Here is a 26,946-nt window from a genome sequence, read left to right as displayed (position 1 = left end):
TTGCTACGTTGCCACATCTTCTCCATCGAACCTGAACTTTCTTGTCCAGCTGGAGACGGGCATGGCTTTGAAAAATTCTTTTCAAAATAAGAAATTATAATTTTATATAAATTATATTTATAACATAAATCTTTTTTTAATCATTTTATTATTAGAATATTTATATAAATAAATTAAATTGGAGTAAAATTAAGTACTATATAAGAAACTTATTGGAGCATGTAATATTTTGTTCTCAGATTTAAGTTTCCCTCTTCGTTTGAATATTCGTATGTTTTAATGTTCGAATAGTGTGACACATGTTTGTAAAATATAGTCAAAAGTATATGAAGTTGATTGTTAAATAGTGACAAATTTCCATTTCAAATCTGTATTTTTTTTATTAAGATAAGCGAAAAACTTTACATTGAATAAAGTGAAAAGCAAACATTCTGTTTTGTCAGGTAATGCAGTTATCTCTTTCCAAGAGCAAAACACAGGGCACGTGTTTGAACTTACTTGCCTTGCGATTTGGCAACACTGTATTTCGTTCAAAATAGCACTCCCAGCTGGCGGCTTTCGCTTAACATCCGATAGGCTATAGTCCGATGGGAACTGTTTCGACAGTTTTGACTTATTGTAAAAGTAGAACTGATTTTGATGACATTTCATCTTGCAATTTTATTTTTCTCTAAAAATAGCGGTAAATAATTTTATAATTTAAAAAATGATTAGCAATATGGTCGATGTGTCATTGATTGCATCATCTTTTCGAAAAAAATGGCTGTTCTTAGAAACAGTTATATGGAAATACATCAATTAGCAATTGAACTATTTCATTCTAATATATTATTAATATTATAAATTTATTTAATTGTTAAAATTTTAAAGAAAAATTATTGAATTAGCTTCATTTTCAATCTTGATTACTCATTGGACAATAAAATTAATAAAAATAAGATTTTTAAAAGTAAATATTGTTTGGAACTGTCAAATGCAATTGCGCTACCATCTATCGACGATTAGTAGAATTACTAAAAGATACGAATAATAAAAAAAAATACAAAAATAAATCTAATAAAATAATTAAGTTTTATACTTTTCGCAACTTATAATTGAAATATTATTAATTTAAATTTTTAAACATAATATATATTATAATTATATATAATAATTTATAAGATATATATATAATATATATTATAATTTTAAAGAAAATTTTATAAATATCTAATTATTATATAAAAATATTGTAGAATTCTACAATGCAATATCTACAAATTATAATTAGTATTAATAACACAATTATAACAATAATTATAACTATAAATATTTGTATAAAAATAATATTAATATATAATAATTTAATATAATTTAATTTTATTTTATTTTGTATTATATTTATACATTATAATTTATTTATATTTGTTATTTATTTAATTTTATTTACATTATGAAAGATAATATTATTTATTATAATATCATAATTTAAATATATGAGAATTCTATTGAAAAATTCTATTTATAAAATTTATATTTTAAAAATTGAAAATTATTAATATTCTGATTTATACGATAAATTAATAATAAATATTATTGTTTATTGGCATTTTGAAATTTCGCAGTTTGTTTTTCGCGGAAAAAATATAAGAGTATTAAATCTGTTTCCAATGCGTCTGGTTGAATGATTCAGAATTCTGCTCCGAAACAAGTCGGTGCAGGTTCAGTCTTGTCGAACCGGACATACCTGGCGCATCTTCAAAGTACCTACTGACGTGTTGCTAAGTCGAATGTATCGTTTGTGTTACAGAAGATTGTCTGATGACGTTAGTTTCGTGATATACATATAGCGGTCTTTAATTTCAAATGTATCATTCAATTTGCTGCTGTGCTTTAATGTATGTATTGTATGTATATATGTATATATATATAGATGATGTGTTTTGTTTCGAAACTTATTTCTCATAAATATTAATTCTAACCTCTTTATTTTTATATAAAATAGATATTGTATTTTATCTTCTTTTGTTTTATTTTTTATTTTTTTTACAAAAGAAAAAGTATTTATTTATTTGTAAAAAAAACGTCAATAATTTTAAAAATTTAAAAAAAAGATGATCTTAAAAAATATTCTGTGTAATATATTGATCTCTAATATCATTCAAATTACGTAATATATTCCTTATATTTGCATAAAATATTTTTCATACCAGAAATGGAAAAATGTATTTGTTTAAATGGATCATTCTATATTATGTACACATTTAAGTTTCATAAATATTTTCTTTTAGCAAGATTAATTAGGAAGATATTTTAATACGAATTTAATTGAATAAATCGATCCATTATTAATTCCGTCCTCTTATAGATGTCACTACTATATCTGTGACTTCATTATTAGCACATTCAAATTATAAATATGTTCAAATTATAATTCGTGCTATTTTATTTTTTAAATAATTTTTATTTAAATAATCAGAGAAATATTATAACTAATAATATAATAGCTATATAATAATATAGCTAATATTATTATAATATAATAATAGTTTTGAACCTAATTATTAATTGTATTATAAACTGTAATAATCAGTATCTATTATTTATCATATAATAAATATTAGAATTTGAAATTGGTTCCATTGTACATTATTATAAAAATCTAGTAAATTTTTTATATGCTTAATGATTGCTGAATTTTCATGAATTTTTGTCGTTTTTGTATTTTTTTAATGTTTAATTTTTTATTTTTAATATATGATTATTTTATTAATATTTATAAGAAAATATAATATACATACATATATCGAATATTAGAATAATATAATACTTTTTCTTCTCTTGAATGTTTTCTATATGCATGTAATTATATTGTGTATATTTTTATATTTTGAATATAATTATATTTTATCAAACATATGCTCGTATTTTTTATATTAGCGACCTCATATAATTAACGCACATATATGAGATTAATATAATATATAAATTAAATCTTTCTCTTAAATATTTATTTCTTTATTTCTTAATGTAAAACATCATTAAAAATTTAATTAATATCAAAAATTTTAAATTTAAAAAAAATAGAAGTAAAATTAATTATTAAAATAAATATATTTATAATATATTCTTATTCGTAAGAATATATATACATATATGTATATATATGTAAATTAAATATCAAATATTTAATTTTACGATACGTTATTATTAATTTAAAACATACGAATCAGCGTTATGTGCAAGGAATGTACGAATCAGCGTCACATATTAAACTAAACTATGAATTATATGTAAAATTTTTTATATATATTACCAGTATATTATAAAAACTTTTAACTCGTAAATAAAATCTATAATTTAAAATATATATATTATAATTTAAACAATTTTTTTTTTATATATTTTTTATCAGCATTGACTTTTATTCGTTATTCATCGAAAAATTACAGTTTAAGTTTCAAATTTTTGAACTATCAAAACATAACAATATACACAAAAAAAAGACAAAAGAATTCAAATCAGAAGCAAAATTATGATGATTTTTAACTTACAATATAATGAATTCTTCTTTAAATGCACCTATGATGATCAACTGCTCATATATTACATATTTTGTACTGAAAATGATTTATCAAAAAATAAAAAGAAGTAATTATTTCTTATTTTTTAATTTTTCAAGAGTGAGATTAATATATCATAAAATTAAATGAATATATCAATTATAGATAGATTTATTAAATTTCACTTGTATTTTAGATAAAATAACTAATGATAAAAAAATATGATGATTAATGATTTGCACATTAAGTGTTTTAAATTTTTTAATATCAAAAATTATCTAATTGAGGATTATCAAAAAATAATTAAAATTCAAGTTTGTAGGCAGATAATAAAATAAATTTTATTATTTATACAAACTTATTTTATTTATATGTACATATAATGTACTTTTCTATTATATTATACTTTTCTTTTTCTTGCCAGTCTAATAAAAAAAAATATTGTAGTTTCTTATTAAAATTGTTATACATAAATTATGTAAGTCTTATCCATAAGAACATCCTAAAGTCTGCATAAAAGTCCATTTTATTAAAAAAATCCAAGTATATCAAAATTGTCAATGTTTGTCATTTTCCACGTCCTGTATAAAAAAATAGATAATTATTTGATTTATATTTTTAAAACTTAAATATATTCAAATATAATAAAAATAATTGATGAATTTTTACAAAATTACCTTTTCCCAAAGGTGATTTTATGTCTGTAGTTTTTCTTTTATAGTTTATGCCTCTTCCTCCTATAATAAAAAATAAAATGAAAAAAAGATTAAAAATCTAATCACTCTATACATTCTTTACTTCACAATTAAAAATATAATAAAAGAAAAAAAAATTGAAAATCTAATTATTGTATAAATAATATCATGAAATTTTTAAAATAAAAAATATTAAACAATATTTACTTAAAATGTCAATAAAATTCAGCTAAAATTATTTTTTTATTTAATTATTTTTTTTTAATACTTTGGAATATATTTAAAAATTAATTTTTAGAAATAAATGACTCACTAATTGGCGGGAAATCATTAGGATTTAATGCGTCGCTTGTACTTTCTTGTGATCCAAGAAGAGCTTGAGCTGAAATATTATAAAATATTTATTTATAATAATTATATAATTTATTGAATTATTTTATATAAATATACGTAATACTTACGCATCGTTTTTGGTGTACGCAATGGACGTGTTGGAATATTTAGCTAAAAGTTTATTTTTATATTATTTTGATTAATTCAAATAATTATACATATTAATATTATAATAATATTAATACTTACTGCTGAATTATCCAAAGTAGATGTACTAGCTTTACCATGATCAATTATGTCCAATGGTTTACACTCATTACGTCGTCGTTGTTCAATACCGTAACTTCGTTCAGATACAATACTCCTGTGATCTCCAGATACCTAAAATTGTAATTAAAAAATATTTAACTTATTTAACTAAAATATTTAATTTATTTATATAAAACATGAATATTTGTTAGATAATTTTGTGTAAATAATTAAAATTAACAATTTATTATTTATAGCTTACTCCATTCATTTCAAGAACTTTCAACTTGTCACTAATGCTCATATGCTTCATACGTTTATCAATACCAGAAGCTTCTTTTCCACTTTTTTTTTCTTGATCACTAGATTGTAGAAATGGGGTTTCTTTTGGACGATGCACACCTTCAATCAATTGTATATTTAAATATTCACAACAATAATCACATATTGTGAAACCCCATCTTTTTACTATAGATTTGCTACAGTATTGAGATATATCAATAATTTTATGAAACTATAAACAAGCATAAAAAAAATTATTATTACTAAACAGAAATAGATAAATGAATGTAATTTATAAAAATATTTTTTATTCTTACATCACACTCGAAGCCACGTGTATTGCATAAAAAATCTTTCGAAAATTCATTTTCTGCAACAATAAGAGGAATACTACGATCGTCAACCTTTTGCACAGCAGCATTTCGCAATGCTCCAAATAGAGCTTCTATCGAATAAATTATAAAATCATCAAGCGATCCATCTGAAATATAATTGTATTAGAAATATTATTTTTTATATCATTTAATAGTATAATATTGATTTTTATTCCTACTGCTAGCATCAATCATTTTTATTAGCAGCGATTCCACAACAGGAGTCAAGTCTTTTGCAGTGAATAATGGAGGAAATTTATTTCCAGTCTTGTTTGATTCTAAAAATTTGGTCAACTCATTAAACATATATGAAAAGTCACTTTGTCCATCTTCTAATTCTATAGGGATTTGGTGCGTTTGTTGACTAGTTTCAATTGCATCTCTTTTCCATCCTAATGGTATTTTCACTTTCAGCACTTCATGATATATTTTCTCAACACCATTTTCAAGACTAAATTGAGCAACTGCAAATTCTGCTGGACAAAACTCACATTTATTAATTCCTATTTCCCTTTTGTAGAACCAGTTTACATGTATAAATATAAATTTTAATTTTTGTAAATCTGTAACAAATGTTATTAAATAATTAATCAATATTTTAAAAAAAAAATTTAAGAAATTTAATATGAGATACATACTGTTATGTACTAAACCCATAGATACAACAGAATCTATGTATTGTAGCATTTTTTGTTGGAACTCTTGTTCTCTTTTTGCAATTAATTCTACTTCAGTCAAATCTTCTCCAATTGTAGTCTTCTTACTCATACTTCCTTGAGCTTTAATTTTGTTATCTTTTGCTTTGGCAATATAAATTCCTTTTTCTTGTGGTGAAATATTCTACATACAAGATTATAAAAAACAATTATAATTTAATTAAATTGTCATTAAAAATTATAAATTTGACATATATTTTTTAATGTTACTTTAAATTTATATTTAATAAAACAAAAATCTCATTTTGTTATCTTATTACAGTTAAAATGACCTTATTGTATGTTTACATTCAAAATGAATATTTCCTTGTGAAATGAAAATATTGATATGTTGACATAATATTTAAAACGAAATATTTTAATAATGAAATGTATGTGATCTTTTGGAATAATTCATTATTTTAAATAAGTAATCGAATTCAATTTTTAAAAATTATCTAAAATTATATTATAAAAAAATTATATAAATTCTTACCTTCCAATCTTCACTGCATCTTGGATCCGCTGCAACATCTTTTAAACTATTAAAAATTTCACCACGTCGTTGTTGTCGTCTTTGCCAATCGAGCATAAAGAAATAAAATGCGTTTTTTGACATATTGTATAAATTGTTGCAGACAGGTGTTGACCATGTGACTCGACAAGACTGTTCGTTTGTTTGAACTTACAATCGAATTTTATAGTATCCATAATCAGTTGACATTTGTTAGTAGTGCCACCTTCAATTCAAAAGAACTAGTATTTTCGAATTCGAATTTTAAATTATTATTATCGTTTAATTTTTAACTTTGAAATATACAAATAACAAGGTTAGACTTTTACATGTGTATGTGTATTATAAACAGTTTTGCATAATTTTCAAGTATAAATTAAAAAAATAAAATATAGGAATGATTTTAATATATAATATTATGTAAAATTAAAAAAATTGAAACATAATTAAGTATGCTATAGAAAGGAAATAGAATGTATTCTCTTGCTCATAGACATATAATGTAACGTCTTATTTGAAAATGTATAAAACTTATAAGAAATTTATAATTAAGTCCGCATTTCTTTGTTAATTAATTTTTCATTTTTGCATTATGAATGGTCTAAAAAAATAAAATAATCAATAAAAGAAAAAAATACATATTTTTTTTAGGTATACTTTTAATTTAATTAATTAGATTAAAACGAAGATAATTTTTTATAATTTTTTATGAATTTTATTATATAATTATATATAATATATTATATATAAAATATTGATTCACATACGATTTTTTATATGAAGTATATTTTTACAAAAAACATTCTTTTGAAAAAAAAATTGATCACAAATGATTTTTATGAATAATGTTGCTTTGAATTTCACTAAATAATTTATATTTTTCAATATATATTTTTTTGTATTTTTTTTCTATTCTAATGATAACTTTTTTTATTTTTTAATTAATATATTAAAGAATAATTTTCTAAAAATATTTTCTTTATTAAAAATAAATAATGTTTTAAATAATGTTATGATTTTATGTGTCATGATATTTTAGATAGTATAGGATATTGAATAGTATAAATTAATTATATAATAACTTAACAAATACAAACTTTAATTATTAACAAGTTTATAAAGAAATAAATAAGAAAATTATAATTGGAGAAAATTTGTTAATTCTGCAAATACTAAACTGGACTAAACTGGAAATACAAAAAGAAAGCAACAATTCCAACAAAAAATGCTATTTAGTATATGGATTCTATTATTTATATCTATGTTTATTATATAATATAATATAATATAATATAATACATTTATAATATAATATAATACATAATATATATAATATTATATATTTTATTAAATTATTAAATTATTTTATTGAAAAGAATTGATTAATTAACATTTTTCTATTTACTACAATTATTTGTTATAGATATATAAAAATTAAAATTCATACATGTAAATTGGTTGTAAAAGAAGATTGCAAAAGAAAAATAAGAAGAATTAATAAATGTGAGTTTTGTCCAGCAAAATTTGCAATTGTTCAATTTAACTTTGTAAATGATTGTAATGATTGAGACTATAAGTCATAAAAAATATATCATGAAATTATTAGGATGAAATTACTTAACAAAGGTATTAAATCTCCATAGAATTAAAAGGAATAAATTGATTTTATATATATATTTAATAATTTGAGCAAATTTTAAAATTAAATCAATTCTTAAAATCAAAAAAAAATTTGGAAATAGTAAATAAATAATTTCACAAGATTTTTGAAGATTATTAATAATATTATGGTATAATCATAATTTACAGAATGAGTTTTAATATCCTTGTTGTTTATTTCATAGATCAATATTTAAAAAATTTATTTTTCAAAAAAATATATAAATATATATTTACATTACAAAATTTTTTTTATATACTAAAGAAACTTTTAACAGAGAAAATTTTTTCATCTGAAAGATGACAATTTTTATGTAATATCATATCATTATGTAATATCAATTAATAAATCAATAATAACGAAAGTTATTAGGAAAAATTATGATACTATAATACTAAAGTAATAAATTAATAAATAAATTAGGAAAGTTTTTATATTTATTTATCCAACGTTGCAAATTCCTGTAATTATTTTGTACAATAATTATAGTAAAATAAAAAATTTAATAAATTAAAATTTTATTAAATTACATGAAAATTTTGAATCTTTATAATTTCTATAAATATCTCGAAGTATACTTATGGATACGTTAAAAAAAATATATGAATAAATTAAATTTAACGTAAAAGTTAAATTATTCTTTATATGTAAATATTATAGTAAATTTTTTAGTTTTTGATTCATTTTTTTAATAATAATAAATAAATAAATATATTTTTAACTTCTCAATGATAATAATTCCCCAATAATATCCCAATATTTTGTCACGCATCACGGTCTTCTATTTTTTCTTTTCTATATTTTCTACAGAGACAAAAATCACGTTTGATTAATCTTCATACAAATGGTGGTGTGTGTATTTTCTATATAGATTCTTCAGAGAATGCTCATAGCAATTTTACATAAATTTCTTGAGTAAAGGCACTCATGGATCTAAAGTATAGCTTACTAATCGATTATAATCCGATTACATTATAATTTGATACAATTCTATTTAATCTTTTGAATGTGTTGCTTAATAACTCGTTGCAATATTATTGAAATTAATCTAGAAACACGTTCGTTAAAAAAATGCCAATTAAAAAATGAGCGGGAATAACATTTTAAAAGATCATTGAAATTGAATGATAAAGAAATCAGTAGACGGCAGTTTAATATTGTTTCAATTTGTTTCAATTTTGATCGCAAATTGAACTATTAATTATTCGTGAACAATTTTTCTTCTATTCGATAAAATATATTTAAATGATTTAACGATTGTTTTCTATAGACCATTATTCTTTGCTTGATGAGAAAATCTTCTCGAGATTTACTTTTCGAATTTAATTTTTGACATCAAGTCAACTGGATAGATAAATTAATTTAATATGTTAGCATGCTGCAATCTCTGTTTTGTCTATATTTCATCGTGTTTTCAATATATATAATTTCTTGTTTAGTGAAAAATATTATAGAATTGACCAAAAATTTTACGATATTAAAATTGAGCATATTAGTTTCTCAAATAGTGAAAAAAAATTTTACATAATTCTATTGGCGCAAGGTTGATAACCTTCAATGGTGCGTTTTCGTACATAATAATTTAATTTTTATACAGATATTTTTAGTCCATTGCAAAGAGAATGGCTAATGAAAACAATACAAAATCAATCAATATGTTCACGTTTATATAGAATTATATATCTGTGAGTTTATTTATTGATATCTTCAAACAATTTCTTATCCAGGATTGGTCTAATGATATAAGGAATTATGAGAAATATCAGATCTCAGTTATAATTGGAAAATTGCGATTTGACGGAAATCAGTTTATTCGAAATCGTTTTCAATTGATTCAACGATTGTTATGTTCTTTATCGAAAACCACAATTTTATTGTAAAGATTATTGGTAATGAAATTCAAGTTTGAATAAATATTTTCCACGACATTGACATATATGGAAATGATGGCGATGTTGATATTTTTACAAAACATTTATGACCTATATTTGTTTATGCGATGTCTTTATGTAAAAGCAATTGTTTTAAAGTTGGAGTCGATGTTAATGGAATTGCTTATGATATGAGATGACGTGTAATTTTTTAACTTGTTATGCAAAAATAAATCTTTAATATTCAATATCTTCGTATTCGATAAGATAATCCCATGATTTTCTCATATTAATTTCCATTTTCGAAATAAACATATTCACTAGAAAATCGTTAGCGATATCATCTAATAGTCGAATTTGTAATTGTTTATGGTTATTGACTCTGTTAAATCGTCCAGTATCGCTGAATATAAAAAAAAGGATATAAAAAAGTGGTATAGCGTAGTATGACCGCGCATTTATTATGTTTTTTCCAAATGGTTCATGCAGTTTTATAATTATCTTCCTAATGAATATCCTGATTTTGGTTTTTCTGAACAGTGGTATAATAGTGTAATTTTTAAATTTACAAATTATTATTCATAGATAAAAACTGTGTAGCATTTGCTTGTAATTGTTCAATTAATTATTAATGTCATCATAGAACTGTGCTTCATTTCCTCATAATTTTATAATTTGTAAATTGATGCAATCTTTTAATGTAATTCCTGCAATTTAATGCATTTTTTCAATCTATATAAATTACTATCAAATTTTCGTTTAAATTTTGAATCATAAATATATACGAATTTGCAATTATCCTTATGTTTATTTTTTTCTTTTTTTCATTTTTTAAGACACTTTTTATCGACACGAATTAGAATGAAAAAAAAGAGAATTTCTTTGTAAAGATTGATTAATAATTCGTAAATAATAAGTTTACCTTTGATTGAATTTCACCGTTATCGATAATTACCATCTGTTGTCCTTAGAGGTGACTGTTAACTTGTGTATTCTGGATCTCGTGATTTTATCTGGCATTCGATTACTTTGGTTATACAAAAATGAAATCTTGTACACATAGAACTATAGTTCATTCACTATATTCCATAGATCATGTTAATGAAGAAAGTAAAATCTTATTTTTATTTAGCATAAATTGTATCTTTCCTTTTTATATAGATATGTATATAATAATAATATTGTAATACTGATACGATATTAACAAATGATATTAACAAATCAATTTGAAAAGAATTTATTTATACAAAAAGTATCATTTCTTGATTTTAATCAAATTCATCAACAATATAGAAAAATTTTAAAAACAAATTAATAAATCAATTAATTTTTAACAGAATAAAAACGAAATAATAATGAACGAATAAAAATGAAATATTCCTATAGATATAATTCTGTTCACGATTTGTTACTAAAAAGAAAAAAAAATAATTAAATCATCTCTATTATTTTAATACCAAACAAAAATTTAATTTATCTTTAGTAGATAATATTATTTATCGATAATATTATAGTTTTTTTCCGTCCATCATAACAATGAAATGTAGATACCGACATTTTTGCGAATAAAACGCGCGAAATTGTCAAACTTTGAATAAACGTATGTGCTTAGAATATTTGCAAATAAGATGTATACATTTAAAACATTAATAATAAAACATGTACTTTAAATACCATATTCGTGCATAAATACAAAATTGAACACATGCCTAACTTCGACGCATTTATACCATATAATATATCAATTAAACTGATAATAATATTGTTCGATTGATGAATAATCAACAATAGCATAGATAAAGTAAATATTATAATGTCATTTATGATGTTTTTGATCGAGATAAATATAATTTCTGTTTTTTTAATAAATCATAGAAAATATTAGAAATATTTTTTATAGTGATTTTATATTTTATATATTATTTACTATCTTATCAACAAATGTAATAAAATATATTCACAAATACAATGTTAATTTAAAGTTTATTCGGAATTCACTTTTAAATTCACTTTAAATTCACTATTATAATTTTTTCACTCTTTTTACGCTGGAATTTTTTTTTATGATATATTTTGGTTATTTCTCAAATATATCAAGTTCTTTTTTTTTGGCAAGTACTTTTTTATACGGTAAATGAAAAAATATTATACACATAGTGTTTAATTCTATATTGAGTACAATGAAGAAACAAAATTGAGAATTAATTATTAAATTTATATATTATATAGTTATATTTTCTTTAATCCTCTACTAATTCCAGTACGAAATGAGAATACGTAGAGAGAGGGAATCATTGAGATTGGTAGGGATTGCATTATTTGACATGATGCAATACCGATGCCGCCATCTATTGCCATTTCGTGATACTATACAGTACGGATAACCTCGATGATGTTACGCGTACCATGAAAAATTCTCTGACAACTCTGATTTCTTTATTTTTTTGTCGATTGATTGTTTCGATTTATTTTAAATTATTGTTTTAAATACTCTTGAGAAATTGACGGCATAGCAACCGAAATTTTGTTTGTTATGAAATATAATTCAGTTTGTATTTTACATTAATTTATTTATACAAATTTCAAGATATATTATAATGAATGTTGTTTCTGTTGCAAAATTGACGATTTAAATATGTCTCAAAATCCTTGTAATTCAAGTGATAATTATATAAAAGAAAAAATTGTATTAGAGCCCGAAGTAAGCTGCGAGAAACACGTAGTGAAACGATTGGAAGCCGAACAACAAATCAAGGAAGCGAAACTCAAACAAATCTCAACGTAAAATTCATTTGCATTATTTAATGACAAATTTTTAAATTATATTTTCTTAAAAATATCCCACTTCAGCTTGAGAAAATATCAAAACATAAATGGTACTTCGAGAATATTAAAAAACAAGGATATACATAGACTAAAAACGCGAAATCTAAAAGTGCCAAAAATCCCAAAGAAAATTGTCAATATCGTCAACATCTTGCAGCACAAAAATTTTCTGGATGTGGTTGATTGGTTTTTTAAACCAAACATTAATAAATATCTGCGAAAAAAAAATTTTCGATTGAAAAAATCCAATATGAGCAAAAATCACGAGGTTAAGATTCTTTTCTCGAATTTTGACAATTAAATTTTTTAATTTATTGAGCGAATAAAAGATCATTGTTGTTTAATCTTTTGCTTCATATTTTCTTTTCTATAAAAATATTTATCTCATAATAAATGATAAGTCTTATTTGAAAATATTCTTAAAATAAATTGTATTTTATTATGTGTCCGTTTAAAGTTAATTATGTGAACACATTCTTGTCAAATGATTTATATCGCAATATCAAAAATATTTACGAACATTTCACAATTCACTGTCTTTTATACGGATAAAATGCGTATTTAACATATCTTCAAGCTCTTCTCTTACAAGCTATTTTTATAGATCTCATAGAGTTCATAGAAATTAAAACTAAATTTATTTATACTAAACAAGGAACTTCCGATAGAAACATATATCGATAGTTACACATATCTATCGGTGGTGGGAATAAAACTTTTGAATTCATTTAAAGATAGAGATTCTACAATCTCTATTCTTCTTTTAAAATTTAAAGTTTGCTTTCAATATCATCATATATTACAGCTGGGTTTGCAGCAGCCCATTTTTCCTTGAATGCCAATTTTTCCTTTTTGGGTCTAGTCTTCAAACTTTGGATACCGGCATAATGCTCTTCGATCTCTTTCAGAGATCTTCCTTCTGTTTCTGGCAATATGAAGTAGAGTAGAATACCACCAACGAAATTGATCAAAGCGTAAAAGAAAAACGTCCCAGGTAAGGACATTCCATTGACCATATAGAGGAATATTTTATTTGAGATAGAGTTGAAAATATAACCTATAGAACCGGAAATTCCTGTCGCACTACTTCGTACCTGGAATAAAATAAAAAATTAGCTTCAAAAAATACAACGCCATTGTTTCAATTGCGATTTTTGTATCAAGATCGTTACTTCAACGAAATTAAATTGAATATTTTTGATTAATAATTGAAATTCAGTCTGGATATATTGCAAAAAATTTATACATTGCAATTTATAATCATATAATCAGTTGGCCATTTCTTTTTCTCTCTCTTTCCTCATAAATAATAGAATTGTCGAAAATGCAACAAGGAAAAGGAAAATTAGGAACTTTCGTGAAAAAACGTTGATTTTGTATGAGGCATAATTTCGATATTTTGCTATCTTATTTTTGTGCACGTTTATTTATACTTTTATAAATTTTTTTTAGAGAGTATATATGATATGAAAAAAGACATAAAATATTTAAAATATGAAATATTCAAAATTTGATTTTATATAAATATTCGCAATTTAATTATATATTTTTGCTTTTTAACTAAATTTAATCCTTATATCAATATCCAGATATCATTTTATTTAGCATAAAACTAAAACTTTATTTTCTCTTTAACAGAAAATTAAGACTTTTAAATAGAGCTAAATCGTTTTTATTTTTCATTTAATTATTTTAAGCTTGGATTTGATTATTAAAAAATTACTAAAATTAGAAATTTAATAGTGTCTACAATTTTGGTTATTGAGATAACAATTGAATTTAGATTTGAATTTAACAAACTCACGTTCACAGGAAAAACCTCTCCTGCCAGAACCCAAGGGAGTAACCTGATCCCTCCATGAGATAAGAAAGCAGCACCGATCAACAGTGTAGTGGGAAACCATGTGAGATTTTCAGAATTAATGATGCGACTATCGTCCAAATATCCATAAATTGCCGCTAAACAGAAACAAAGTCCGGTTCCACCGACGGACAGAAAAGACAATAATCGTTTACCAGCAAAATGAATAACAAACACGCAAATCATCGTGCCTATTAATTCAGCTAGACCAAGGAATACAGCAGCCGTATATTTTTCGATTGGCGTGTGCAGCTTCATGAAAATCATCACAGCGTAAGTTTGAAGAGTGTTGGTGCCGCCGAAATTGCCTATGAAGAAGGCACTGGTCACCAAAAGGAAGGGCGTGTAGAAAGTTTTCTTGCTGTAGGATTTCCATATTTTTTCCTGAGATGCTGCAGGTTTGTTCACGTCCTCGCAAATAATTTGGAACTCTGATTTTACTTGAGCTGGACTGACCCAACCTCGAAGCCAGCAGAGAGCTTGTTCTGCCTCTTTCTGTCTCCCTTTTGCTAAAAAGATGTTTTTTTTTAATATCTCAATTGCAATTTATCCGATATTTGAATTTTGAGTATAGACTTCTTTTTTTAATGTAAATATTTGAAAATTATATTAAGAGTGACAATAGATTAGAATTGAGAAAATTTTGAAAACTTTAAGTAGAAGATTTATGATTGTTATTTACTTCTATCTTTATCCTGGTCCACATCCTAGATATATAATAAATCAAATTATTTAAAATGATCTTTAGTTATCGCATAATAAATTTCATTTTTGATACGTTATAAAAAAATATTTGATACGTTTAAAAAAATATTTATACATAGAAAGATTTTTCGATTAAAACGAGTTTAAACACGATCTATTTATTTTTATTCATTTTCAAAAATATCAATATAATTATATGTTAATAATATTTTCATGAATGCATAATGAAAGATAAAAAAAATTTATTTTCGTTGATTATCTTTACGCTTATTTGTACCAAAGATAAAAAAAAACAATTACAACGCACACAATGAATCATTATTTAACATCATTTGTAAATTTAATACACTTATTCGTCAAATTGTATGCATACATTATTAACAAGTTATCATTTACTTTAAAATTGCACGAACATAGTAATATAATAATATAATAGTAATATAGTAGTATAATAATATAATAGTATGATATGTGGTGAAAGAACATTAAATAAGAAAATTTACCAGCAAGCCAATAAGGACTTTCAGGCACGGCACAGAGAGCAAGGAAGCATATAAGCGGATAGATCAAATTGACAAGTGTCACAGTTCTCCAGTTACCCAACTTGCCACCTAACATCTGAGTGAAAATGCCTAAAATAATGGACATGGTGGAGGTGGCGGATAACATGCCACGTAAGTGGGGCTGCGTCACTTCCGCCACGTAGGTCATCACAGGAGCCTCAAGAAGGCCTCCTGTTAGGCCCGTCATGGCCAATGCTACGAATAACATTGCAGCTGTTGTGGCGTAATAATAAATAACCCAGGCTGCCACGAATGGGAGTGTGGTAAGCATCATACTCCTTTTTCGTCCTATGAATTGCGATACTGGCCCGCTGGCAAAGCAACCAATTGGGACCAAGAACAAGTTCAGACTACCTATATTGGTAAAAAGAAAATGTATTGTTTAAACGATTTAGGCTCCTTTTAAGTTGAACTTTTTTTTTTTATTTATAGGAAATTTGTAGAAATGCTTCGAGATAATTTTTGCAATGATTAAAATTGATTTTTACAATTTTTTTGATACAAGGTTTATTAGAATATAGAATTTCACTAGAATTGCACATTTTATTTTAAAAATTAAATCTATTTTTTTTTTTTAAATTTATTATAAGAAATTTAGAAAATTCGCCTTAAGTTGTTAGCTCTTATCCTCATTTGTATTTTTACTACCGTACTATTATAAAAATTGCAATTATTACTAAAAGGAAAATTCTTCTGAAAAGAATCAAGTTAGCTTTATTATTTGCTACATCCTCATTTATAATTTTATTGCCTATACATGATTTAAGTATAATAATCGCAAAACAGAATAATATCGACGACTCTTAAATTATTTTGTCTTTATCACACATGGAATAAAAATTATATAATATATGTAATATATAGATGGTTCTGTTAAAAAAAAAAATTGTTTACAATTTGAATACGAATTCTATTGTTTGAATGAAATATTGTTCGGGGAAACAAGATAGTATTCACGTTCGACAATTTTGTTTTGTTTCGTAAGAAGCAAGGTAAACGAGATGCTCACTGATCCACGTCAATTCCTCTATGGAAACTGGAATCTCGGCATTGTCCTTCTGCAACTCGGGGATAAGAATGGTGGAAAATCCCAAAGTGGATCCAAATGTGATCATCAACAGATTTTTCGCGCTGACTGCGCAAAATTGTGGAAATGCTTGGCGAAGTTTCGATATTTGATAATTCTCAGAGGTGCCATTTAAATCAGCTTGTGACATCTTTTCATCGTTCCTGGAACGTGAACCAAAATAATGGACGTTACAAAAATAAACGTCGAATTTATCTTATGTGATTCAGAGAGATCAAATTAATTAATTCAACTTTCTGTCGAAATCGTTGATCGAAGAATATCTGATTTTTTAAGAATTGTATTTTCTGAAAAAAAAAAAAAAATAATAATTCAAAATTATGAAATATTTGGTAAGAAATTATTGCTGCTTGCACTTTTTCCTGAGAGAATCTTGTAAGTGAAGTTATAATTTGACATTTTTTTTACAATTCGAATCGTTAAAATTATCGTTTCTTTTAAAATTGTAATTTTTTACTCGTATCATTTTCACTAGCATATTCTACAGAAATATCAGATCTTTATGCAATTCTCAACACATTCAATGCGAATGACACGAACGTATAATACATAATTTTTTATTCTATCGGCGGATGACGTGAACGTATCCATCACGAAGATTTTCTATCCAGCGGATGACGCGTACGATCGCATCATATGTTTTCTTTCAAAGAGTAAACGATGCAAAAGAATTTTCCAATATCTGTGCCGATATGCTGAACCAGATAATACAATTGGGAAAAATTCTAACGTTAATATCAATGGATCTTTTTCTCTCTATTTGCTCGTGAACAAGAAGAGCCTTGAAAATACATCGAGGAAAAGAAAAATTAGAGATATTGGCAGAGTGCATTGTGATCGTCGATAAACTCATTTTTATCGATGTTTCTTTATATTTTCGCAAACTCTTTATATTACATCCGTTCGCATATCCTATAAAGACTTTAAAAAAATATCAAAACGTATGAAAAAAATCATCGATTTTTAGATCTGTCAGATTGAATGTGTTAATTCGAAGTAATATCATTATTTATTTACATTGGCTCTTAGGTCAATTGATTAAAAATTTCACTTAAATTTCGAGATCTCGATCGAATTTATCGATTGACCAAAATATAATATAATTCGTATAACGTAACTGAAAGACTAAACAAATCTAATCTATTTTCTGTATCTTATTCATTTGATCGAGATAGCCCCGAGTAAAATTCTAAAATTTTTTTTAATTTAGAATTGAGTTAATAGCACTCAAGTTGATAATTATTCAATTATGCTTTATCGTACTGTAATTTAAAACGTGCCTTCCATCCAATTCTAATCCGTTCTCTATGCGCTTATATTTAACTATATTATATTTAAATTAGATTATCAAGGTTGCAAATCGAAGCGAATCTCTATGCGATTAAAATTCGCAAGATGATTATATCTCTTTGTTTTATTGACAAATAATGAATAAAACCTTTATTTTCTCTTTCATCGAGTTGTATCTTCAAATTTTTTTTTTAAATTTAGACATTTTTTTCCTTATTCAAATCACACCACATCGCAATCGTTTTTATTCATCTCTCGGACGCGGAAAAGGTATTACAATTTTTTAAAGGAAAAGAATTGCGAGAAGAAGGATTTCCTTTGCTTTCTTTCAATTCTAACAATTTCTTTTACATGTTGACTTAGACTTGGCGTCATTGACATAGATTTTCTTCAGCGTGAAAGGTTCAGAGTTACATAAGATTTGTTGCACGTTTTCCCAGTTTTGCGTAATTTTAAAGGGAAATTGGCTTTAGAATTCGATTTGCAATCCGATCAAATGAAACGATCTGGCATATGTAACTTACATGTCGTTTTACATCTCCATTTGGTCCATTCATCAATTTTATGGGGAAAAAAGTTTTCCATACGAAAAAAGTTTTCCAAAAAAAGATTGTGTTATTTAGATAAAATCGAAAAATTTATCGAAATGATGAATTGCAAATAAGCGAGAAGAACAAAGTTCGAAGATAGCATTATCTTCGATTTCAAAAATAATTGTCTTTCGCTACATCTATTTTAATATATTTATATTTATTATCATTGTTTAATAATTTGTTAATTAATGTATACAGAGTGTTAATATATTTGCGCAACATCTTTGAAAGGTCTGAGTTAAAGAAGCGTTCTCTGTCGCATCGTCATCTCTATTTTCATGTTGCTTTATTTAATGCAAACTTCGATTGTTTGTAACTTGATAAATAATATTTTTGTATACAAACTTTTGCGTTTGTTTTCGTTCCTAGAATAGACTCTTTAAATACATATATATATATATATATATATATATGCTTTAGCACTCTGTAAAAAATATCGATAGAATATTTGTGAATGATCATCGATAGATAGATTGATATTAAACAAACAATACGAAACATTTCATTTGATACATTCTTCATTAAGTTATAAGCAATTTAATTTAAATTAAAACGGAAGTTAAAACAAAATATGAATTTAAAATCTAATATTTAATTTTATTCAATTCAAAAATTAAATTGTTTTTGTATTTGTTTAACATTGATTTTTCAAAGATCGATCGTGATTTATTTATTACACGAAAATATATAAAAATAAGTAAAAAGAAAAAAAAATATGTTTAAAAATTTATCACGCTATAATAATCGCAATATAATAATTATTATAATTTTCGAGAATAAATAAAATTTAATAATATAATATCAATACAATTAGCATAAGTGCTATCATCGTCCTCTCTCTCCAATTGTCTATTCTCGACTGCTGAGTCCGTTGCCCTTGCCAATGTATATACGCGATCGATGGCGCTTGTATACCGTGTATATATATGCGACAAGTTTAATTTAAATTTCTGAATTTCATCAATTAAGATCGATCGATATATTTTGACACGTTCAAATACATCTTCACATATTTTTCTAAAGAAACAAACTTTTTCCTGATTACATATCGATTATTCAACATTCTCGTAACAGGAAAATTACGAGAATGCGTGGAATCGAGCGATGGATTCAGCCATGCAAAACTGGAAGCGATCTAACACGTTCCAGTGCATAGTTGCCGGACGAGCATAGTATACCATCCTTTCTACCACTAAAAGTGGCTCAATTGCGACGAATTTCCACAGGAGGATAATACGTGACATTATCCCCACTGCCATTGCTAGATACAAGTCACGTGATCAGACATCCGCCAAAACCAAGCAACGTGTCATATGACATGCCTCTGCCTAATGTATCAATGACAATGAGGATAATGTGACGTCATGTGATCAGACACCCGTCCAAACCAAGCACCGTGTCGTACGACGCGCCTTCGTGTAACGTATCAATGACAGTGAGGATAATTTGACGTCACATATTCTTTTTTAATGGAAATTAAGCAATACGTCAAAATCAACGTGTCACATGACGTGCCTCTGCCTAATATATCAATGACAGTAATAATATGACGTCACGTGATCAGATATCCCTCCAAATCAAGTAATGTATCGTATGACACGTCTCTGTCTAATGTATCAATAATAATGATGATAATGTATTCTTTTCTATTGAAATTAAGCAAATACACGTACGTGATCAGACACTTGCTCAAACAAGTAACGTATCCTACGTACCAATGATAATGAGGTTATGTAATCTTTTTTAGAAATTAGACAAAAGCATGTCACGTAATTATGCATCAATGTATCTCATGACATGCCTCTGCCTAACGTATCAGTGAGGATAATGCTACGTCACTTAATCTTTTCTAAAGGAAATAAGGCAGAGAGGAGATGATGTGATGTTTGATTTTGATGGAACTTTTATCACGTGACTGCCTAACGTGCAATGAGAGTGAGTGTAATACGACGTCACATATTTTTGGTGGAAATTCGCCGCATTTGAGTCACTTTTAGGATTAGCAATTGTGATCCATATACTTTATAAAATGTCGTGAAATTTAAAGTTTTTATTTTTTTTTTTACTCCACTAACTTTCACTCTCTTTCTTCGCATTCTTATCACTTTCGAAAATTTTTTTCAATATAGCGTGATAAATCGAACGATTTTATCGATCAAGTTGAATCACAATTCATCGAATAAAATTTAAAACACGTATTACCGACAAAAATTAAGAAACAAGTTAATCATTTCTTTATTTTTTTTCTTTGTTTTTTTTATGTCTATTTTAGTCTTTATGTAAGCATAAAGTTAGAAAAAAATTCATTGCTCATCGATGTGCGAATTTTTATCTTCTCCTACGTTACTTTTAGTTACTTCAATCATATCATTCATCTCAGACGATGAGAAATAATAAATATATCTTATATATAACGATTAGTTTGTTTCTTACCTTACTTAAACAATTCAACAAATCAAGTTTCAAATCACATTTCCATCTTGCAAATCATCCACGATATTGATTTGTCAAGATGGAAAAATTTGATTACCGATTAATTTAGCAAAAATAAATTTCGATCAAAAAAAGTTTTTTAAAGTAATTCGTGTAGTAATTAATCAAGTAATTAATATCATTTTATATTTTATATTTCTTACATTCTAATATTAATCATAATATAACAATATGGCGATACGTTCCTTTTTTTTTCACGAAGAAGGAAATGCAATGTTCCATAAAGATAATAATACTTGAATAAATACCAGGCAAATATAATAATACGATAAATCATAATAAAGATACCGATTGAAGAATATTTTAATACCGAGAATAAAAGATAACAATAAAAGAAGCATTATCCGTTTGTTTATTTTCTTCATCCATTATATCCGTGTTGCAATTTCATTTTTAAAAGTTGTTTATTTGTACAGATGAAAGTATTTTATAAGAAAAAAAAAAAAAAAAAAATGAAATTAAAAATGTGTTTTGTATATTTTCCTTCTATCTTCTTTAATCTTTCCAATATTTTTATATTTTTTCAATTCTTTTTTTATCTATTAGAAAGTATCTAATCTATAGAAAGTATTAAGGGATTAATAATTATCTTCGAAAAATATTAAAAATTATGTGATTTCCGTGACTTTCTTTTCTTTTTCCCGATTTTTAAATGATCAATTATCATTAATAATCATCGACAAATAGTCGACCATTACTAAGAATAGTTTTAAATTTATGATTTTATTAAAACATAATTTTCGATTATCTGTTTTGATCTTTTGAAACTATAATCGGTATAATTTTTATTTAAATGACATCATGTTGTAACAACCTTCATGGTGGCTAGTTTCAATTATAAATGCGTCATCATCAAGAAAAATCTTTAATGGTCCGAATTCCATGAAAGATTCATGATTTTGAATAAATTGATGAAGAGAATTAAAAAAATAATTATGAAAAAAAATAAAAAAATGAAAAATTTAATAAAAATAAAAATTATTTGCATCCAAATACAAAATTTGTTATAAATATAAAGAAACTGGAAAGAAAGAAAATGATACGTGAAAATAATTCATACACTCTACTCAAACTAATCTCTTAAAAAATAAAAAGGAAAAAAAAGAAATATTTGAATTAGAATTTTAAAAATTTTTTCTTTTAAAAATAAAATATAATTAAAAATATATAATTTTAACTTTCTTTTATAGATAATTGTTGGAAAGAAAATAAATATTGTTGAAACGAATGATCGTTGTCTCTTATCATTCATATTTATGAGTCAACTATAGCAATTTATGACAGATTTATTTATTTATTGACAAGCTTATAATAATCCTTCATAGAAAGATATTCTATTCAATCTATACAGTAATTACGCAAAATCTTGTTGTTGATTTTTTGTTCACGTGCCTCAAGATTTCTTCAAATTGTTACACGATCGAATATTGAAAATTTGAGAAAGTTTTTTTTCTTTCTCTTTGGCTATTCACATCTACCCAAAGTAGGACTGTTATTTTTAACCATGTTGATTAACTCGTGTCTAGAATTTATAATTTCATTCTTATCCATATGTCTTATCCTTAATAACGTTAAGGAAATAATCACATAATTACGCGACCAAGGACGAACTAGCAGAAATTGCATATTTTTGTTTCGTTTTTTATGAAACGATATTTCACGCAATAATTTATTGCTGAAATAATCGATTTGAAATTTAATTCGATGCACTTTTGAATTCTACGAATTCCTTGTTTTTTTATGACATGTTTTTTTCATGCTAAATTTATCCTTTCAAGTCTGGATTTTTTTCTCGGCCTGTAAAAATATCTTGTTCTCAGAGTTAAAAGTGTAAAAAAAAAAAAAAAAAAAAAAGGCCAAAACTTGATTTTTAAATTCGAATTCAAAACTTTTGAAACGCACGAAATCCAGGAAAATCTAGTTTTAATTTGTAAATTTTTTTGAATTTGAATTTGCAAAGAAATCATTGAATAAATTATGAATAAATTAAATTTAAAATAAATGAATTGTGTTCTATCGAGGTAACAATAATATAATCATGTTATGTTGTTGACAGTATAATAAAAGAAATATGATGATCTTTTGAGAAAATTTTTTCTGCTTCTTTGTTAATTGAATATTTAAATTGAAATATTAAATAATTGGTTTTCTCAGTTGACGTGAAACGTATAACGAGCATTGCGAATAAAAAAATTTGAAATTTGTTAGTCACTCATATGACAAAAATAAACTTAACAAAGGATACAAAAAACTTCTTATATGTAATATAATTAATTATTACTTAATTATTACAATTCTTGAATAATCTGATATAATTTTCCTCCCTTCACATTAAACTTCCAGATCAAGATTTCATATTATTCACAATTGATTAACAATTTGATCAATTATGTAACTTTCAAATATTTTTTTCTATGAAATACTATTGAATATTATTAAATAATATATTATAATTAAATAATAATAATATTCTATAAATAAAAGAAGTAAGTGTGCTTCTAAGAAAATTTGTAGATATTATATATTATTATATATAAAAAATAAATAATAACAATTTTCTTTTATAATAAAAGAGATTTTATTTAAGTTTTAAATTTCAACTTCACTATCTTGTTCAAATCAAATGATGTATGAAAGATTATAATGATTAGAATCAATTAAAATAGATATAACTATTTCTTTGTAAAAATTTTACTTAGGTGTAAAAAATAAATTGAAACAAATTTGTTAATTGAACGTTCCTCGATACATGTCCATTGACTATTCATCGAGTACCTTGATTAAATATAATTGGGCAGAGGAATGAATAACAAAAGAACTGTAAGAAACATCGTTATTGAATTTGCTACAACCATAAGCTAATATGTCACATGATGACATGAAAAGAATTGCGCAAAGCTCAACAGCATGACATTCACTGAAAGAAATCGATATCGCATTATTATACATCGATCTCTGCGTATTTTTGTGAAAGTGTGATTTGTTATTAATAATTCGAATTATTCTCCAAATTTCATCTTTATGAATCATTCAAATTTATTTTCGAAAATTAGATTCGTTTAAACGTAAAAATTAAAAATTTCTAAATATTTTTTGCTTCTGGGAATCTGAATTTTTTAAATTTTCATACATATATATTTTGAATTTCTGAAATTATTAATTATTTGCAATTCCAAGATCTTGAATATTTATTTAAATTTCTAGAATTATTAAATAAAATGAATATTTAAATATATGACGAAATTTTCAATATTTCAATTTTTAAAATATTGAATATTAAAATATTTATATCAATGTTTCATTCTTATTCAACAATTTAATTTTACTTTTATCAATACGGAATAATTTCCAGATAATTAATAGTAAGAATAAAAAATCACTGTGGCTATAAATATGAAACAATATCGCATTACATAACATGCAACAAACTATTGTTGGTGGTCTGAGAAACAAAAAATATAAAGTAGAAAAGGATAGACTTTTTTCTACGATGAAAATTTTATCATTCTAATTATTATAATTCGTTTCGCTAAAGCAATCAATCCAAAGAAGAAAAAAATAAGAAATGAAGTTATAATCTCAATCAAAAAAGAATTAATAAATCATTTGTCATACATTTTACAATTTACAATTAAAAAAAATTTTATGTTGAATTTAATATTTTATCTATTATTTTCATTTCGAATAGCATTATTACACCATTTGCAGTAAAAAGATGAATAATTACAATAGTTTAAGATAAGAATGATATTATCAGGCATTATTTAGCAACTAAAAACTAAAAACTTTATTTACACAATTTTGCTAATTCTTTGGAATTCTTCCAACAATGAAAAATTCATTACTTAATCCTTTCGAGACAAATTTTTCTTTTAAAAAATGAATATATAAAACTATAATAAAATAAAGATAAAAAATTTCAAGATTTGTGTCATTCATGTTAGAAATATTTTTAATCCCTGTAAAGTTATCTTGTAAAAGTTACCTAGATTTTAATAGATTTTATATTTATAGACCTAAGATTTTAATAGTAAGATTATAATTCGAAAAAATTAAATTAAATAAAAAATTAAATAATGAAAAATTAATTGTAAATTAAAATTTTTATCACTGTAAAATTTTGATAATTTTAAAATATCATAAAAAAGAAAATTATAAAATATTTTAAAAATATTCAGTACTAATATTTAATAGTATTTAAGTAATAATATTTAATAAGAATTTTGTTTAATAATATAACAAAAAAATTTGTTTTACTATATATTTAAAATTAGAATATTGTAATTATTCGTTTTTATTATTTTAACATGGAAAATTTTCTCTATATTTTTTTTTAATAATGAACGCATTTAAAAAACTATTATATACTATATTGTACCCAATTATATATTAAATAAAATAACTGTATACTTATCCATTTATTTTTTTTATTTAAATATTGCAATTAATAATAATAGTTAAATCAAATATCAATAATTTAATAAAAATTAATAATTACTAATTCTTTAATTATTAATCTAATAAAAAATTATTAGATTAGTAATTATTAGGAAAAAAAAAGAAAAAAAAATAAACAAATAAAATAATTATTCGTTTGTAATGATTTTTTTTATATAATAATTATTTTATATTTTTTTTATATTATATAAAGAAATAAAAAATTTTAAATAATTACATACCTGGTGTTATCGTTGTTTTTTGACTCTGTCATTTTTGATCGATATGTTATTGATTACACGCAATTTTCGATTTGCTATGGAAATTATTTTTGCATTCCTTGTTTGACACGTTTTCTACAAATATTTATATATTTTCGTATAAAATTTTTTATACGCCTTCAAAAAAAAAAACTCAGAAAACTGGAATAATAATACCGCTGAATATGTTTTTAACGTTTTCACAAAAAGTTAATTAATATTCTTCTTCTTAAAATAAAAAAAAAAGATGATATTGAAATTAAATGTAAAAATGATCTCACAAGTGACTAGTTTTTTTAATAAAAGTATTAAATAATTATATTTTTCTTTTTTCTTTAAATCTTTCACATTTTTCCGTAATCTTTTCTTCAAATTTTTTTTTCATATATTTTCTTTTCCAAATGTTTTTATCCATTAAACCTTTCACTTTATTTTCATCACAGTCACAGGTGTATAAAGCAGTATCAATTCTCTTTACTTTCTCTTATCTAGTTCACCTTCACGAATCCAGTTTTTTTTACTTCCAAAATCCATTAATTTACCACGAAGAATTCAAATTAATCAAAAATTTAGCCACTACTTATGCATTTGATGACTTCAAAATATAATGAGTGGT

General features: G+C 24.1%; 2 protein-coding genes and 1 long non-coding RNA gene across 3 annotated transcripts; 1 reads left to right on the top strand and 2 right to left on the bottom strand.

Moving 5' to 3' along the window:
• Nucleotides 1-3,920: 3,920 nt before the first annotated feature.
• On the bottom strand, nucleotides 3,921-11,277 carry LOC122717047 (protein maelstrom 2-like). Its single transcript, XM_043940732.1, has 11 exons — nucleotides 11,138-11,277; nucleotides 6,667-6,910; nucleotides 6,114-6,315; nucleotides 5,655-6,038; nucleotides 5,419-5,582; nucleotides 5,082-5,333; nucleotides 4,820-4,951; nucleotides 4,699-4,741; nucleotides 4,551-4,619; nucleotides 4,220-4,279; nucleotides 3,921-4,123 (listed from the first exon to the last, which is right to left on the bottom strand). Exons 2-11 carry the CDS (start codon nucleotides 6,787-6,789, stop codon nucleotides 4,110-4,112), a joined length of 1,443 nt encoding a protein of 480 aa, XP_043796667.1. The 5' UTR covers nucleotides 6,790-6,910; nucleotides 11,138-11,277; the 3' UTR covers nucleotides 3,921-4,109.
• A 1,614-nt stretch (nucleotides 11,278-12,891) lies between these two features.
• On the top strand, nucleotides 12,892-14,964 carry LOC122717048. The gene is made up of 3 exons (XR_006347137.1): nucleotides 12,892-12,996; nucleotides 13,847-14,035; nucleotides 14,854-14,964. It is a non-coding gene; the product is annotated as an uncharacterized LOC122717048 (long non-coding RNA).
• On the bottom strand, nucleotides 12,990-26,546 carry LOC122717046 (facilitated trehalose transporter Tret1-like). The gene is made up of 6 exons (XM_043940731.1): nucleotides 26,508-26,546; nucleotides 26,313-26,426; nucleotides 17,180-17,400; nucleotides 16,111-16,524; nucleotides 14,846-15,411; nucleotides 12,990-14,135 (listed from the first exon to the last, which is right to left on the bottom strand). Exons 2-6 carry the CDS (start codon nucleotides 26,342-26,344, stop codon nucleotides 13,812-13,814), a joined length of 1,557 nt encoding a protein of 518 aa, XP_043796666.1. The 5' UTR covers nucleotides 26,345-26,426; nucleotides 26,508-26,546; the 3' UTR covers nucleotides 12,990-13,811.
• Nucleotides 26,547-26,946: the final 400 nt, after the last annotated feature.

This window comes from Apis laboriosa, unplaced genomic scaffold, assembly GCF_014066325.1.
Source record: "Apis laboriosa isolate Shangri-la unplaced genomic scaffold, ASM1406632v1 scaffold4_cov146, whole genome shotgun sequence".
In the NCBI taxonomy this organism is placed as follows: Eukaryota; Metazoa; Arthropoda; class Insecta; order Hymenoptera; family Apidae; genus Apis; species Apis laboriosa.
Note: the sequence above shows the minus strand (reverse complement) of the source record. Positions and strands in the feature narration are given on the sequence as shown.